We start from the raw sequence: 14,793 nt of genomic DNA on the forward strand, positions 1-14,793 counted from the left end.
TGCTTGTAGAATACTGTCAAGGGAGTTTGGGCCCATATTAGCATAACCACCACTGATAAACACAAGACTGAACACTCTATACAGCCTCAGTGATATTGTAGAGTATTTGACTTTGTTATTGACAACTTCAATACAATCTATTTCCATGTTTCACACTTGTAGACCTGGATCAAAGTGGTTGATTTAAGTGAAAGAACTGGGAAACGGGAAACTTTTTGGTGTGTCTGTGTGACAAATTTGTTTATTTTTTTTAAGCTAGCTGTTAGGTATAACACAATCGTAGACCATTTCTGACAAACTTGGGATTAACAATTGCAATGTTAAATAATAACAGTGGAGATAACACAAATTGTTTACAGCTTAGAACTAAAAGATCTTGTCTAAGGAAATGTACATTAGTAGAGTTTTGGAACCTCAATGTTGACATGGTCCCTAACCTTTGGGGACAGTTGTAGGGGCACTTGGCTCATATCTGGTGGATATTTCGAATAGCTGCATTTATGGTTTGACAGTCGAAATCCATGATCTTCATCCAGTTCTCAAAATCACCAATTTCCTGAAACAAAATAAAAAAAAACAAGAAATATTAAGAGAGCTAAGCCTACACTTCTGCCAGACCCACCCAAAATGATCGACGGAACACCTGATCAAGTTAGCATCACAGGTGAGAATATAGAATAGATCAGACTAGAATGCCAACAAACTTGCTCAAGGTTGTGGTAGAAAATATTTTAGGTTACGAAGTTTCCCTATCAACTCAACAAATTGTGCATCATGCTAACAATCTACTACATTGGATACTGAATTAAAGAAGAAATCATCCATCTAGAATTTGTCCATATAATTTCAACTTTACATACAATATTTCTTCAACACTAAGCATGGATCACAACTATCAACAATGACTATCTATTAAACATGCCTATTGGATTTTCTGATCCTTGCATCTCCTCACATCACAAAATCCTACTGTGCAACAATCTGCAAAAGAATGATAGCTTCAAATCAAATATGAAGATAAGTTTCTAGGGTGTGTGATAATTGGAAGCTCTTTAGCTTAAAGAAAATTTTTACAAGACTACAGTATGACTTGCTATGCTTTATGAATTTGGATAGTAGATTTTGTGTTGTTACAAAACAACATGAAAACATTACTATAAATATGAGAATATTAAGATGGACGAGTGGAGATACTAGATTGCATTAAAAAGATACTAATATATGATAAGTCACTTTAGTGTAGCTCCAATAGATGATAAAATGAGATAAAATAAATTGAGAGAGTATGAACATGTTTAAAGGTACCACAGTGAGAAGAGGAGAATCTGTTTGGGTGAAAGGTATAAGAGACAGAGGGAAACCAAATAAACAATTTAATTAATTTGAACATTACTGATGGCGTGGCCTTAAATTGAGTTCAATATAGGAATAACATGTAACTGACCCCAATAATCAAGACAAACACGGCTTGATGAGGTGTGTGTGAAAAACTGCTTCATATTTCAGTCGCTAACTACAACATTTCTTTCCACACTAGCAAACATCAGTAGCTTACATCCATTGTCATCTGAGAAGTAATAATAGAGAACCTATAGAAGAATTAAATCTCTCTCTCTTCAGAGTTAACAATGTGCTCCTAATTACTTATTTTTCTTCAAGTTAAAAACAGTGGAAGTAGAAGTATAAGTAGAAGCAAAAGCAGAAAAACAGAAACAAGCCACATAAAGAAGAATGAAGCAAAATATATAAGATCATCTGTTGTTTAATTTACAATCATATTGGATAAAGTTGTTTCCATGTGACCTAGTGGTCACGGGTTCAAGTCGTGGAAACAACCTCTTGCAATGCGGGGTAACGCTGTGTACAATATATCTTTCCTCGGGACCCTGTGCACAGGCTGCCCTTTATTGTATAAAATGAAAAGAAGAAACAAGTCTAATTTAACTTCGGAGAGATGATTAATCAAAGTGTAGTTCAGTGCAAATGGACATCACTCAAGTTTTGTTCAAATGTATCCCAGCCTGTGGAGGAGATAGATACAGCCATTTAAAACAACTAGTTTTTGTCAAAATAACTTTTATTAAACTCAGGATTTGAAACAATTAGAAAGGTGTAAAAAATTGATGCAACTGCCATTGTCAATGTACATGAAAATATTATGACATACTTTGTAATTCAGTGAGGATAGAGCACCTTTATAACAGTGTTCATTGCATGGGAAGCTGCAAGCCATTGGTCTGTTTGCTTTTTATAACGCATAATCGTACTAACTAAAGCACGAATTTCAAGTTCAATTCGTTTCTCATTTATAAATGTGGCTTCAACTTGTCCATTAACAGTCTCAACCAGAAGCTCGGAAACTCGTATAGCAGTTTGTAAAGCATCCTTCTTAGCTTTATCTGCAAGGGGAAAAAGCATTACAGAACTCAATGAAAACTCTTAGTTATTCTCTTAGATATAAAAGCAATAGTCTCAATCAAATATATAGTTATATATCATTGTCAAGTTACATTCATCCCAACTACTTGGGGTTGCTGCTTGAATAAAAATATTACTTGAACTTGTGATGTAGGTATCTTCTATCTTTTCCCTGATTTCCTGAAAAGAACGAAACTTGACAGATCTGGGAGTCACTACTACACACAACCATTTTATTTTTCATTATTCAGATGTTAGAAAGTATCAAGTTCTAAGATAAAGTTTAAGCCCTGGAAGTTGGTTGATCAAAATTAGTCAAATTGGAATTATCATTGTGCGCCAAAATTTGACAAAATTAACTCTCTCCAAACTAATCTGAATTTGGGGCCTGGAAGAAAATATGCAGTGATCGATGTGATTAATGATAAACATGGTAAATAACTATTAATGTAATTGGCCAAAGAAGGCATCATATGCATTTTATCAATAAAGAATCCAAATTGTAGCAGATTATTCAAAAAGGAACTTGTAAAATAAGCAGAGAAGAAAGTCTAAGTTATTAATGCGGAGACATGTCAACAACCACCGATCACTTGATTGACATCTCTTAGATTGGAAATAATGTGTCTGGATTGGGAATTCAAAAAAGTCAAGAACGAATTTGTTTCCATGTTGAATACATTAAAGTAAATCAGATTTCTTTCTTGTTTGGCATGCCCATTCTCAGCCCTCTCTCATCTGCAACTGTAAAAACTGCTTTTTTTCATTGAAGAGGGATAGGAAGATGAAAAAGGTCGAAACCCCCATGTAAGAAATTCATTTTCTTTCCCTCAGTAGATTCCAAGACATTGGTAGATTCTGAGCTTTTTCTCACTAGTGAATTCCACCAAGCTGAAGGTGGTCTCCTAATTTTCTTCCCTTATCGTTTCTTTCTTTAAGGTAATATTCTCAAGAGATTTGTTGTTTTTATTTGGAATCTAGTGGTTTTATTGATGAAGTTAATTGCTACTTAGTTCATGTTCATTTTGAGAATGTTATGTAATTTTGTATTGGTTAACTTTTCCATTTCTCGTTGTATTACCTATGACAGTGGTATTTTGTTTTGTCCATAGTTTCATCCTTTAACACTTTATTCAGACTTCATGCCAATAGAGTGGTTAGACTGATATCTAATCAGCTAAAAGATCGATCTAAATCAAACTGTCTGATGGAGGTACCAAGTAAAAGGCAACGCCTGCACAACTATGGTGAAGAAGCTGGATGCAATCAAGAATGTGCATCCACTTCTTGTAATGAGAGGGCATAAAAGAGAATATCAGACATTAAACTTTGAGCTAGTATTTTCTTTATGGCCTGCTTCCTAAAAGCTTCTCAAAATCAGTTCCAACCACTTACAACCAGCAGGCTGGAGTTCAAAATGTTACTAAAATTTTACATGTGAGCATCAAGAAAAATATAATCAGATAAGTTTAGAAATGGAAGCTTAAACTTGCCTCAAACAAATTCTTTCCCGATTCCAATCATAACAAATACATGTTAAAGCAATCTAAACTCGACATAACATATAGGATTGATCATTCTGTTTGTCATGCACTCAAGTTTTTCTGGACAACGGATTCCAATGTCCTCAAAGAAAGGAAAAGTTTGATAAATATTTTTTTTTAACAATCTGAATTTCACGCTACAAATCTTGAATGGGCAGAAGAAATCGAACAAAACTCACGACGGGATCATCAAGCAATGACAAATTATGAAAATATGGACTACCAGAGAACAAGGAGTGACTAGTTGGAGATAAACCTGTTTTCTCTCTGATGCAAATTGACCTTCGTTGATGTTCCTGGACGATCTGTAGAAGCGACGATTCCAAACTTCCCACCTCTGTCTTCACACCCTCCATTGCTCCGGGAATCCTAAACGAATGTCTTGCGTAGTCATAGCCACACGGCTCATTGAGAAACCAAAACAAAAAGGGGTTAAAAATTCAAAAACAAACCAAAACAAGGAAGTGAAAGAGGCGGCGACGGCACGTGAAGCAGCGGCGCAGTATTTCTTCTCGCCGGAGGCGAAAATGATCGGCTAGAGATTACCGGAGGCCACAGCAGGAACGAGCGCGGACACAGGCGTGGGCAGATCCGATTTGGGGAAAACAAATGGTCCGATTAATCCCTTTTCGGGCTTGTACTTGGACTTTCAGTATTTAGTTTAATGTATTTAGATTTATCGATAAAAAAATAGTTCGAGCTAAACTTTCAATTGACCAATAAATTTAAATGCATTTTCAGATATATATATATATATATATATATATATATATATATATATATAATTTTTCATCATTGTGATAATTTTATGCTTAATTTGATCAAAATATCTTTAAACTATTTTTTTATATAAAATATGTAGTTTAATATTCGGATCATTCAACACCATTGATCACGTCCGGAATCTGAGTCAGATGAAGGTCGATTATGCTGTTGTTAACGTTGACGGAAGACAACAGAGACTTTCCATGAGTACAATGTTGCATGGGCAAGTTCCACTGGTTGCTGACAGGGGGTGATGACGAGGATCCAGGAGCGGGACTTCCCTGCGCACACTCAGACCACCACCCTCCACGTTAGGGACCAAGAACTAGGGAAAAAGTCCCCGGAGTAGGGGCCCTCCAACGCTCGAGTCAGGTATTTTTCCTCCAGAAGGACAGTAAAATTGCAGAAAGTATAAGACAAATGCGAAAATGTGAGAGAGCGTACCTGCGTAAGGGAGAAGACACCCCTTTTTATATGACAATGTGTACTTCTGATTTCTGGTAACTGTCAGGGAATGTCAGGTGTCAGACCCTGTCTAGGAGTCTGAGAATAAGTGACACGTGGCATCCTATCATAGGTTACAGGAATGTTCTTCTAGCAATGAGTCACGGACCATTAGAATATACCCTGACACACAACGGTTATTATCTGACAAGCGGTTACGATTATCTGATTTAATTGTCGTGTAATGACCTACCGGCCTGAAGGGAGAAGCTCTTGCTGACTAGCCTTCTGAGGACTGAACTGAGGCATAACTGTGTACCCTGCGAGAAGATTCATCCAGGAAATCCCTACCGGTCTATCCCGGCCAGTATATCTTGACATGTAAGTCTTAGTCTGTAAATCCTGACCTGCATAGCCTGACCGGTAAATCCTGCCCTCTAACTCCTGACCTGCATGGCTTGACCAGCAAGCCACGTCCTGTAAACCCTGACCTGGTTTATCAAGTTCTCATATGTATACGTCTGCTATGCGAAAACTTGCTCGGTAGAGATGGTTCCTTCCCCTTCTTCCTTATTCATGATGTTATTACTCCGCCTTCTTGACCTGATCATCCTGACCAGTTCACCTGTTCACATTCCCGACCTGGACCTCTTACTGGAGCGACCTATCTAAATTCCTGACCTGGACATCCTGACCAAGCATTAACCCTGAACTCTTGATTCGGGCCTTTTGCCCCAGTACCCCGTCTTAATTCCTGGTCTGGGACTCCCCGCCAAGTGTTAGCTGGGTAATGACCCTTAAACATTATCACTTCTCAGTGAGGTGATGCATCTTCTTAATTGTTGACTGTCATGTCGTCTTGACTTCTGACTATAACGTTCTCTTGACTTCTGATTGCCACGTCTCCTTGACTTCTGACTACCACATCTCTTGACTTTTGACTGTCACGCCCTCTTGACTTCTGACTGTCACGTTTCCTTGACTCATGACTGTCACGTCTCCTTGAGTCTTGACTGTCACACCCTGACTTCTGAATACCACGTCCTCTTAACTTCTGACTGTCACATCCCCTACTTTTGATTGTTCCATCTCCTTGACTGGACCCTATCTTTATACACCATATCAACCAACTAAATCATTAGATCTAGCCGATTTGTGCTCATCCCGTAGGCCGAATTTTTTTTTGGATAAACCATGGCAGCTTTTAATTACGGTCATGTGGTGTGACAAACAATTTTATTGATCTAATTAATCACATCGATTAACAGAAATCGTAGTCACAGCGGGTGCTAATTAAGGATGCAACCACGGCCATGGCACCAGACACAACCACGCTCTGTCTGTTACTATATATAGATGGATAGATTGACACGTGTAGGAGAACCAAGCTGGTTACTTAGAATTGGGCATGGGACTCGAAGGTCTGGCCGAACTGCCACCCGGCGGGGACGACGTTCCAGGCGGCCACGCTCCTACCGTCGCTGACCGTCACCTTGAACGAAAGGCTCTTCCTGTCCAGGTACGCATTGCTTTGCCAGTTCTGCCCCCAATTCCGCGACATCGCCTCCCATCCACGCCCCGCACCCTTGATCGCCACCGCCCGAACGTCGCCGGCGCCGCCCACGTTGCTCACCAGCACCAGGTTGAAGTAGCTGTGTCCGCCGATCGTGAACCTGATTCCCCCTTTTTTCACGCACGCCACCCTGCACTACAAGCGTATATTTACTTTGAGCTTCTGGTTGGGCACTGTTCGACGAAATGTTACAACAGGATTTAAACTGCGGACACAAAATGTTCGTCGAAATGTTTGCCTATTTAGCTTGCCTTCTGAAGGCGACGGGGACGATGCCGGCTCGGTATTGTGCGATGTGGAGGAAGGCCGGCTGGGACATGTCGAAGTGCGGGCGGGGAGGGTTGCACCAGCCGCCGTCGTTGCTGGGGAGAGCGGAGTTAGGCGGGCAGAAGTTGGTGGCCGTGACGACGATGGAGCCCGGAAGGCACCACCGAGGGTCGTCGTTGCACCGAAGCTCGTAGCAAGCGCCGCAACGGAGCCCATCGTTGAACAGCACCGTGCTCAGCGCCGCCGTGTTGGTTCCGTAGCCCCGGACGTAGAGGTTCCCGTACCCGCACGCACCTCCTGCAAACACTTCCATCAGTAATTATTTCAGCAACATAACAAACTTAAATTATCTCACCCATGGTGCCGGAGGCATCTCCCCCTCCGTAGAACGTGGCGTGCGCACTCTGCCAGTTTCCGAAGCCGTCGCCTGAGGTTGCAGAGATGAGGAAACAAAGCGAACAAAGCAAGAAGAAGCAGGTGTGACGAAGTGACAATGCCATTGTATTGGAGAAGGCCCGCGCACTGAAGGTGTTTGACGGTATGCCGGAGAGAAAGCGATAAGTAGATTTAATTTATAGGAGAAGATGGAGAAAAGGTTAGAGGCTACTTGTCATGTGTGGGAGTGAGAGCATAGGTGGGCACAGTGAGGGGGAGCGTGAACAAGTGTAGATGATATGCCGGCGTTAGAGAGATACCACCAACTGCTGATGCTGCATGGCCCTGGGCACTGTCAGGTATGTTGTCACCTTGTAGTGTGTGGGCCATCTCATGCTCAATGCTCATTATCCATCGAGGAATTTTTAGCTCAATTTTTTGCTATATTAATAGGTGTTTTTATTACTAGATGGATTCTTCCAAGAATATATTTCAGTTGACTGTTTTTTTTTGTCAATGTCATATTTTATAGAATCTTGATCATTTGATACAAATTCGTCATCTCTCATTCTCAGTAACTTTACATTCATCTCTTATTCTCTTCTTTAGTTCACCACCCAATCCATTATTCACATCTTTCATTTTCTACTCTCAAGTTCCTATTGTATTTCACTTTTTTGATGGCACCAAATCAATAACATCAATGAGGATATGGATATATTGCCTATAATACAACAATGATGATGAAGGATCATAGTAGCTTGCGGCCTACAGCTACACCATTCCTACAACAAATCATGATCCTCAAGTTTCAACCATATTGTAGCCTATATATTCTTGGTTCACACATGCTCTTCTACTGCCTATAACTAAATCAATGAGGTCATAGGATATCATGTTGTATCACTGCCAACTAGAGCTGAACCGATAATATCAATCCTTTTCAGAAGATCAAGATGCAACATCAGTCATCAGCTACAAGTCATTCCAAGGTATCTTGGCATTGGATTTGTACAATTGAAGTCACTAAGGCAGTAATAACATTATCTGATGGCTATGCCTGTAAGACAGAATGTATATTCATTAATCCATGTGCTCCTGTTTGCTGTGTTTTTTTTTTTAAAAAAAATCATGTGACTAATCATGGAATTCCTTATTTTACATGCATTCTTTATATATATATATATATATGTCCCAACTTAGGTTTGTGCCTTGGCTTGATAAGGATTAGCCCTTATTGCTTGACCCGACCTATGGACCAAGTTAGGCATGATAGGTCACTATTTTTTTCTTAATAGGCTGTGTCAAAAAGGTATGACTCAGATCACGTCAGATTAGGTTGGATCACCTATGACTTAGCCTATTTAACATCTCTACTTGTGTTGGGTTATGGCATTGGCATGAGATTGTCCCTAGTTAGGCCTGCCTTGACATGATTGAAGTTGTGCATGATCAAACATGGCCCAATTGGAGCTAGGTAGTCTCATGAATCCCCTTGCTCATGTGATTTAACTTGTGTCAATTTTTAAGGAAACCAAGGGTAGGATTTCTCTCACCCTTACCAAAGATGTTTGTTGTGTTGTCTTTGCTCTACCATTTGTCTATAAGCAAGTTCGAGCAAGGGGTTACATGGTCAAGTCGCTTGCAAAAAGTAATGCACCTTTTGTTGGGATCATTTGCAAAGATAGATTAGTTTTTTTCCCTTCAAAATAGTTATCAATATTTATCATTATAAACTAATTAATTGAAAGTGTAGATTTATATTCAAATGATTGCATGCTCATTATTCAATAGAATGCACCTTTTGTATCTCCTTATTTTCTCTTACAGTTTGGTCCTTTTAATTAGCGACTAAAAGTTTTATTCTTGTCAAAAATGTCTAAAATTTGTTATCTTCCTGCAAAAAGTCTCATAAGTTAGTTTGACAAAATGTTCTTGGAAGTCTACCTTTCTTATTGTCAAAATATTTTTTAAATGGAAAGTTTTATGTCTATCTTTCAGTGCTTCCTTATGATCTTAAAATTTACCTCTGTAAACATGACCTCTTATTTTCACTATTTGCTAGGATTTTGAAATTCCTTGGGACTTTTCCAAACAAAAGAAGTGCATATATAAAATGACAGAGGCATTTTGCAAAAAAAAGTGTAGGCTGTTTTGAAAGGTTTTTATGAAGTCATTATCATTAGGGACTAACTAATTCATTTATCCGTTTCCTTGAAGTGAATCATTTGTAAAAATATTGTTAAAGGATTTTTTTTTTTAACAAACAAAAGTTGCAATGAATTTGTTGTAGCTGATGTTGAGAAGTTGATAAGAAGGATGAACCACCATGCGAAGAGCACATGGTGTTGCGGCCCATATTACTCTTCCGTTGTCATTATATTCAAGCATTCTAGCAAACAATGAAAGATGATGAGCGTATCTATGGGAATTGCTTTTTATTGTTTGATGTGACATATGGCTAATTAAACCGGACAAAATTGGAAGATGTTGTGTCAAAATCTTCTATTTATAAATCTTTAATTGATGGAAACATACTTCCTACCTCCATAACAAGTTCAATATTCTTAATTAGTAAACAATAATTCATGGGCCCAAAGTTTGAATGAACTATGAAACAGGAAATTCATTTCTGTAAATGCACTACTTGACCCAATGAGTTATAGAATTCAGAGGCTTTATTCCATATCAGAGTTTCTTTTCTTTTAATAATTTTAAGAAAATAAATTTGGTATTATTCTAGGATTGTATTTAACTAAGACATCTAGAATTTAAATTATTAATTAATTTTTAAATTCTAGTTTAGCCATGATCATTTGAATAATTTTGAAGGTAGAATCTGAACACCTATCACTATTGATCTCTTCTAAAGTTCATTTGCATTTATGACATTCAATAATTCTTGATGCATTTGTGGCTTTCTGCTCTAGTAGTAGTGTTTGCTTCACAACCTTAGCCTTAACCACGATGCAAGTGTTTCTTAGTTGTATTGTTATGCTAATTGGTATCAGTTAACAAAGATTACAGTGATTCTCATATTCAGAATAATGTTTAGAATAGTGTTTATAATTGGCCAGTTTTCCAATGCTCGTCTGATGTAATGAAAGAAAGTGTAAATTATATGTATACTGTAATTTTGTTGGAAAATTTCACTTCCCTTTAATCCATAATTCAATTTATTTAATATAAGTTTATACATATTGTATTTTCTAAGTTTGTACAGATCTTTCTGCATCTTTTTGCTTAGGTAAGCCAGTAAGCTGGAGGATGTTCTAAATCCAGAGAAAAGGCAGTTGGAAAAGTTTGCACCTGTATGAAAAAGGTTAACATCAAGCTTTCAGTCTGCGACTGTCACCTACTGTCTTCAGCAACGCAATGGGGGTGGTAACACAATTGCTCGGTTGCTTCCCATAGTTCGAAATGCAGCATTCTTGAGACCATATTTTCTGAAGGACATGTGTAAACTTCTTGTGAGATGTCGGAATGTTATGTAAAATTTTGATATAAACCATGTTTGCTCCACCTTGAGAGGGAATGTTTCGGATGGAGAAGTTTACATTTTTTTTCTATTCCATTTCATTCAATTTGTTGTTGTTATTTGCATGAAAAGCACCAAACTTTGTTCCCTGTTCACTAAACATGGGTATGCACTTTGGAGATCAAATCCTCTAATTCTCCATCCCTGGTCCCTTCCTATCCCTTCTATAATTCGCACGTCTGATCGTGATCGGAATTCAATTAAAATTGATTGTGATTTCTCCTGAGTTTATTTTTCTACCTAAGTTATAATTTAGGTTGATGCAGACAGTCATTGACAGTTTTTGACCGTCTATCTCGATCCAAACTATAATCTAGATAAGAAGGTGAATTCAAGAGAGATCACAGTTAATTTTGACTGAATTTCGACCATGATCTGACATATAAATTACGGAAAGAATTAGAAGAGGATCAAGAATTACGGATTAGAGGATCTGAATCATGCACTTTGTTTCATGTTAGCTGAGTGGATGTTTCATGTTAGCTGAGTGGATCAATTCTTTTTTTGTTCTGATCTACCGTTCAGATTGAGCAGAGGCGACCTGACCCAAGGCATGACTCTATCGAGGTCATACCAGCCCGATATGGGCTTGGGTCAGGCCTCACTTAAGTATTTCTAAATATAATTTAAAATAATGGAAAAAATATTTTTTAGAAAATGGTTAGAAAATATCTGAAAAAAGTTGTATAAATTTAGATTTTTGTTTGTCTAACAAAATATTTATATGATTTATTGTTCTTTTTATTCTTTAATTTTTTAGATATTTTTTTTTTATTTTATTTTACCATTTATTAAGAAAAAATAGATAGGTTCAGGCTTATGTGGCTTGAGCACAACTCAATCAGGTCTAGCGTGGCCCATGCACTGCTCAATCAGGCTCGGCTGGTTATATCTGATACCCATAACAGATCGAGTTTGGGCCTTTCCGGCTCAGTCAACTAATATATATGCTTCTTCTAGACGAAATAATGGCACGATAGTTATCCTCTGTGGATCAAATATTCAAATGGCACTACTGTTCTAACTTCAGAGAAAATGCACCTTGAAATGGTCATACGAATTCCTTCCGACTGATACGGGTTGTTGTGCTACTCATTACATGAATTTAGTGGGCATGAGTAATGAGCCATCATTACATGAAGGGCATGACCGCATGAGTAATGAGTCCTTATTACATGAATTCAGTGGGCATGAGTAATGAGCCTTCATTACATGAAGGGCATGAGTAATAACCTTCATTACATAAATTCAGTGGGTGAGTAATGAGCCTTGATTACATAAATTCAGTGGGTAAATCACGAGCCTTAAGTTTTTGACACTCAAATTCATGAAACCAGTGAGCTCGATGAGCCTGATTTTGCTGCAATGAAGACTCCGTCATCTCCGCCAAAGGCCCGGGACACAGAAGCTACGGCTACTGGCGGAGATGGCGGCGTCTACATTGCATACTAAAAGAAAACAATGGCGATGACGGGTCGAGAAAGGAGCAGCATCTTTCTTTCAGAGTCATCTACACCGTTTGTCTAAATTCTTCTTAGCTAACCTTAGTGCGTCGGTCACTGTTTTCTCTTCGTATGCCTGTCAATCTCTATCACAGTTTTCCTGTATCATTTCTCTCGGTTTTCAGCTAATAAAATGATAAACCATTTCCTATGTTGAGTTTCAATGCGGTGGTAGCTATCCTTGAGTTGTAAGTTAATGGTGCCGTAAATTCAATTTGGAATTCAAACATTTGCTAGTTGTTTCTTAATTTTCAAGATTAATACAACATGAATTAAAAACGATGTGTTATATTCGAGTCTTTTTAGAGTAGTGAATGTGAGGAGAGAATGTGGTCGCTTGAGAGTAGTAAAGTAATCACTATAAAAAGTATTTATTGTGTTAGTCAAGTAGGCTCAAAAGTAAAGGTTAGTTGGAGCATGTCATTTGAACATTGATCATGCTCAAACTTGCTACTATTATCATTCATAAACATATAGTAACAAGAGCTTATAGATATTATCTGAAAAGATATATAGCATACAACCATTGAGTGGATAAATCACATCTGTTTGGGGATGCCCTCCACAGTTTGAAATAAAAACTGAGTCCCCAATGGAAGTCTATAAGAGAAGAATGGAGTTTTCAAATGGAGAGCCAACATGAGTGATCACAAACCCATATATATCTTCAGCTTCAGACGTTCAGCCTTCTCCATCAATTTATCTATCTCCGGTGAGCTCACCGCGGTATCCAACCAGCTGTTGATCTTCTTCAGTTGTGACAGCACTGCTGTGATCTCCATCCAAGTCTATTTTTCCCCGAACAATCCTCGAAACAATGGATGCCCTGTGTCAATTAAAAAATAAAATTTTCGTGGGATCTGATGAATCCCAGGATTAGTTCGACGTAAGTTAGGTACTTGATACCAATTAAAAAATAATAATAATAAAATTTAGATAAATGACTGATGAGTCTTCGCTATAAATATTTCTTAATTTATCCTATTGGTTTATGAAAAATTTTTGTATGACCCATCGATCTCTTCTAATTCAATTTCGACTATTTGAATTTTAAAATTTTATTTTATAAGATAAATGAGATTTAAAATACAACTTTTTGTGTATAATTCAGGTATGGCTCGAAACAGCTTCTTCCAACAGATGCGGTCCAGTATGACTAGAAAAGCCATTACGAGCTCAGCACAGATGCATGGCTGAATGACGAGGCTGAACACTTCATCTCCCAATGTAACCAAGTTGTTCACCTGCTTGTGACTCACCAAAGCCACCTCCTCGCCCTTGCTGTCTAGGATCTTGCAGTTTCTTGCTCTGAAACAGCCTTCGGTTCTGAAGCTGGGGACAGGAGCATGGTTGGTGGAGTTGTCCATGAACACCTCTGCTTTCTCAGACCCATGAAGAATCGACTGCCTTCTCATTGAAAATGCTTGAGTTTCTTCCGTTCCATCCTCATTTTTGAATCCCCTCCATGTGTTATGCATGCTCAAGATCTGTAGATGCTCAAGGCATTGTCGTAAGTGTTCTTTTATTATTTACTGAAGAGTGAAAGAAATTAACAAAGAGAGAACCTGAGGCCTCAGAGTAATTACAGGCTTCCCATTCCCATCCATGAGCAAGAGTTCTCCTTCCAGATACTTGCGCCTCCTCGAATAATTGTCGACGCGAAAGGCTAGCCTTCCGCTTCTATCATAGATTGAGAAGCCATCTGTTCCTTGAAAACCCATGCTCGACTTGTTCCACACTGTCCATACTGATGGATGATCTGGGATCATCGTACTAAGCTCTTCTTCTTTGTCGTTCTTAATTACTCAGCCAGGATATGATCAACCCTGGACATTTTTCAATGTGTTCCAAAGCACACTTACATGATGGCGAGGTTGCATGTTTGGTCTATTTTTGAAGTGGTGGAAGCTGATCAGTAGGAGATGACAAAGTTTTTGTCTTCTCTTTTGACATGGAGATTAAGACAATGACACAGAGAATGAGATTCCCAGTGGTATTCTAATCAGCCGAAAGGACAAAAGCATGGAGCTTTGGATCCCACCAATTGTGTTGGCTGATGTTTTGGTGTAACTTTGAGGCACAATTGCAGCAAAAGTAAAGCAAATATTCGATTGTTCTTTCCCTGCAAAACCAAGGGAACTTCCACTCCTGGTATGAATGCTATCTAGAGTTGAACAATCAGGATTATGCCAGTGAGCAAGATCTGTAAAGAAGGATTTACTAGAATAATCCCTTGTGGCTTACCTATCTCTCAATCCAACTGTGTGCCTACATCTGACAAATTGTATTACTAAAAAGTCGATTTTGCCAGTTCTTCATGCAAGATTTGCATTTGACATGATTCATTATTGGAAAAAAGGAATAGAG

General features: G+C 38.4%; 3 protein-coding genes and 1 long non-coding RNA gene across 6 annotated transcripts; 1 reads left to right on the plus strand and 3 right to left on the minus strand.

Annotated features, from left to right (window-relative positions):
* Positions 1–305: 305 nt before the first annotated feature.
* On the minus strand, positions 306–4,588 carry LOC121988984 (biogenesis of lysosome-related organelles complex 1 subunit 1-like). Of its 2 annotated transcripts, none has more exons than XM_042542743.1 (4): positions 4,415–4,588; positions 4,219–4,331; positions 2,194–2,399; positions 306–556 (listed from the first exon to the last, which is right to left on the minus strand). In XM_042542743.1, the coding sequence occupies exons 2-4, from the start codon at positions 4,316–4,318 to the stop codon at positions 467–469; spliced, it is 396 nt and encodes a 131-aa protein (XP_042398677.1). In that variant the 5' UTR covers positions 4,319–4,331; positions 4,415–4,588; the 3' UTR covers positions 306–466. The 2 variants fall into 2 exon arrangements, with proteins under 2 accessions (XP_042398677.1, XP_042398679.1); XM_042542745.1 differs by having other exon boundaries at positions 2,168–2,399.
* Positions 4,589–6,395: 1,807 nt separating this feature from the next.
* Positions 6,396–7,511, minus strand: LOC121988985 (expansin-A4-like). The gene is made up of 3 exons (XM_042542746.1): positions 7,367–7,511; positions 6,996–7,308; positions 6,396–6,874 (listed from the first exon to the last, which is right to left on the minus strand). Exons 1-3 carry the CDS (start codon positions 7,509–7,511, stop codon positions 6,568–6,570), a joined length of 765 nt encoding a protein of 254 aa, XP_042398680.1. The 3' UTR covers positions 6,396–6,567.
* Positions 7,512–7,609: 98 nt separating this feature from the next.
* LOC121988986 lies at positions 7,610–10,905 on the plus strand. Of its 2 annotated transcripts, none has more exons than XR_006114141.1 (2): positions 7,610–7,745; positions 10,634–10,905. It is a non-coding gene; the product is annotated as an uncharacterized LOC121988986 (long non-coding RNA). The 2 variants fall into 2 exon arrangements; XR_006114142.1 differs by having other exon boundaries at positions 7,742–9,547.
* A 2,098-nt stretch (positions 10,906–13,003) lies between these two features.
* On the minus strand, positions 13,004–14,509 carry LOC121990547 (protein LURP-one-related 5-like). The gene is made up of 2 exons (XM_042544664.1): positions 13,992–14,509; positions 13,004–13,913 (listed from the first exon to the last, which is right to left on the minus strand). The coding sequence occupies exons 1-2, from the start codon at positions 14,193–14,195 to the stop codon at positions 13,485–13,487; spliced, it is 633 nt and encodes a 210-aa protein (XP_042400598.1). The 5' UTR covers positions 14,196–14,509; the 3' UTR covers positions 13,004–13,484.
* Between the last annotated feature and the right edge of the window lie 284 nt (positions 14,510–14,793).

Source organism: Zingiber officinale, chromosome 6B, assembly GCF_018446385.1.
Source record: "Zingiber officinale cultivar Zhangliang chromosome 6B, Zo_v1.1, whole genome shotgun sequence".
In the NCBI taxonomy this organism is placed as follows: Eukaryota; Viridiplantae; Streptophyta; class Magnoliopsida; order Zingiberales; family Zingiberaceae; genus Zingiber; species Zingiber officinale.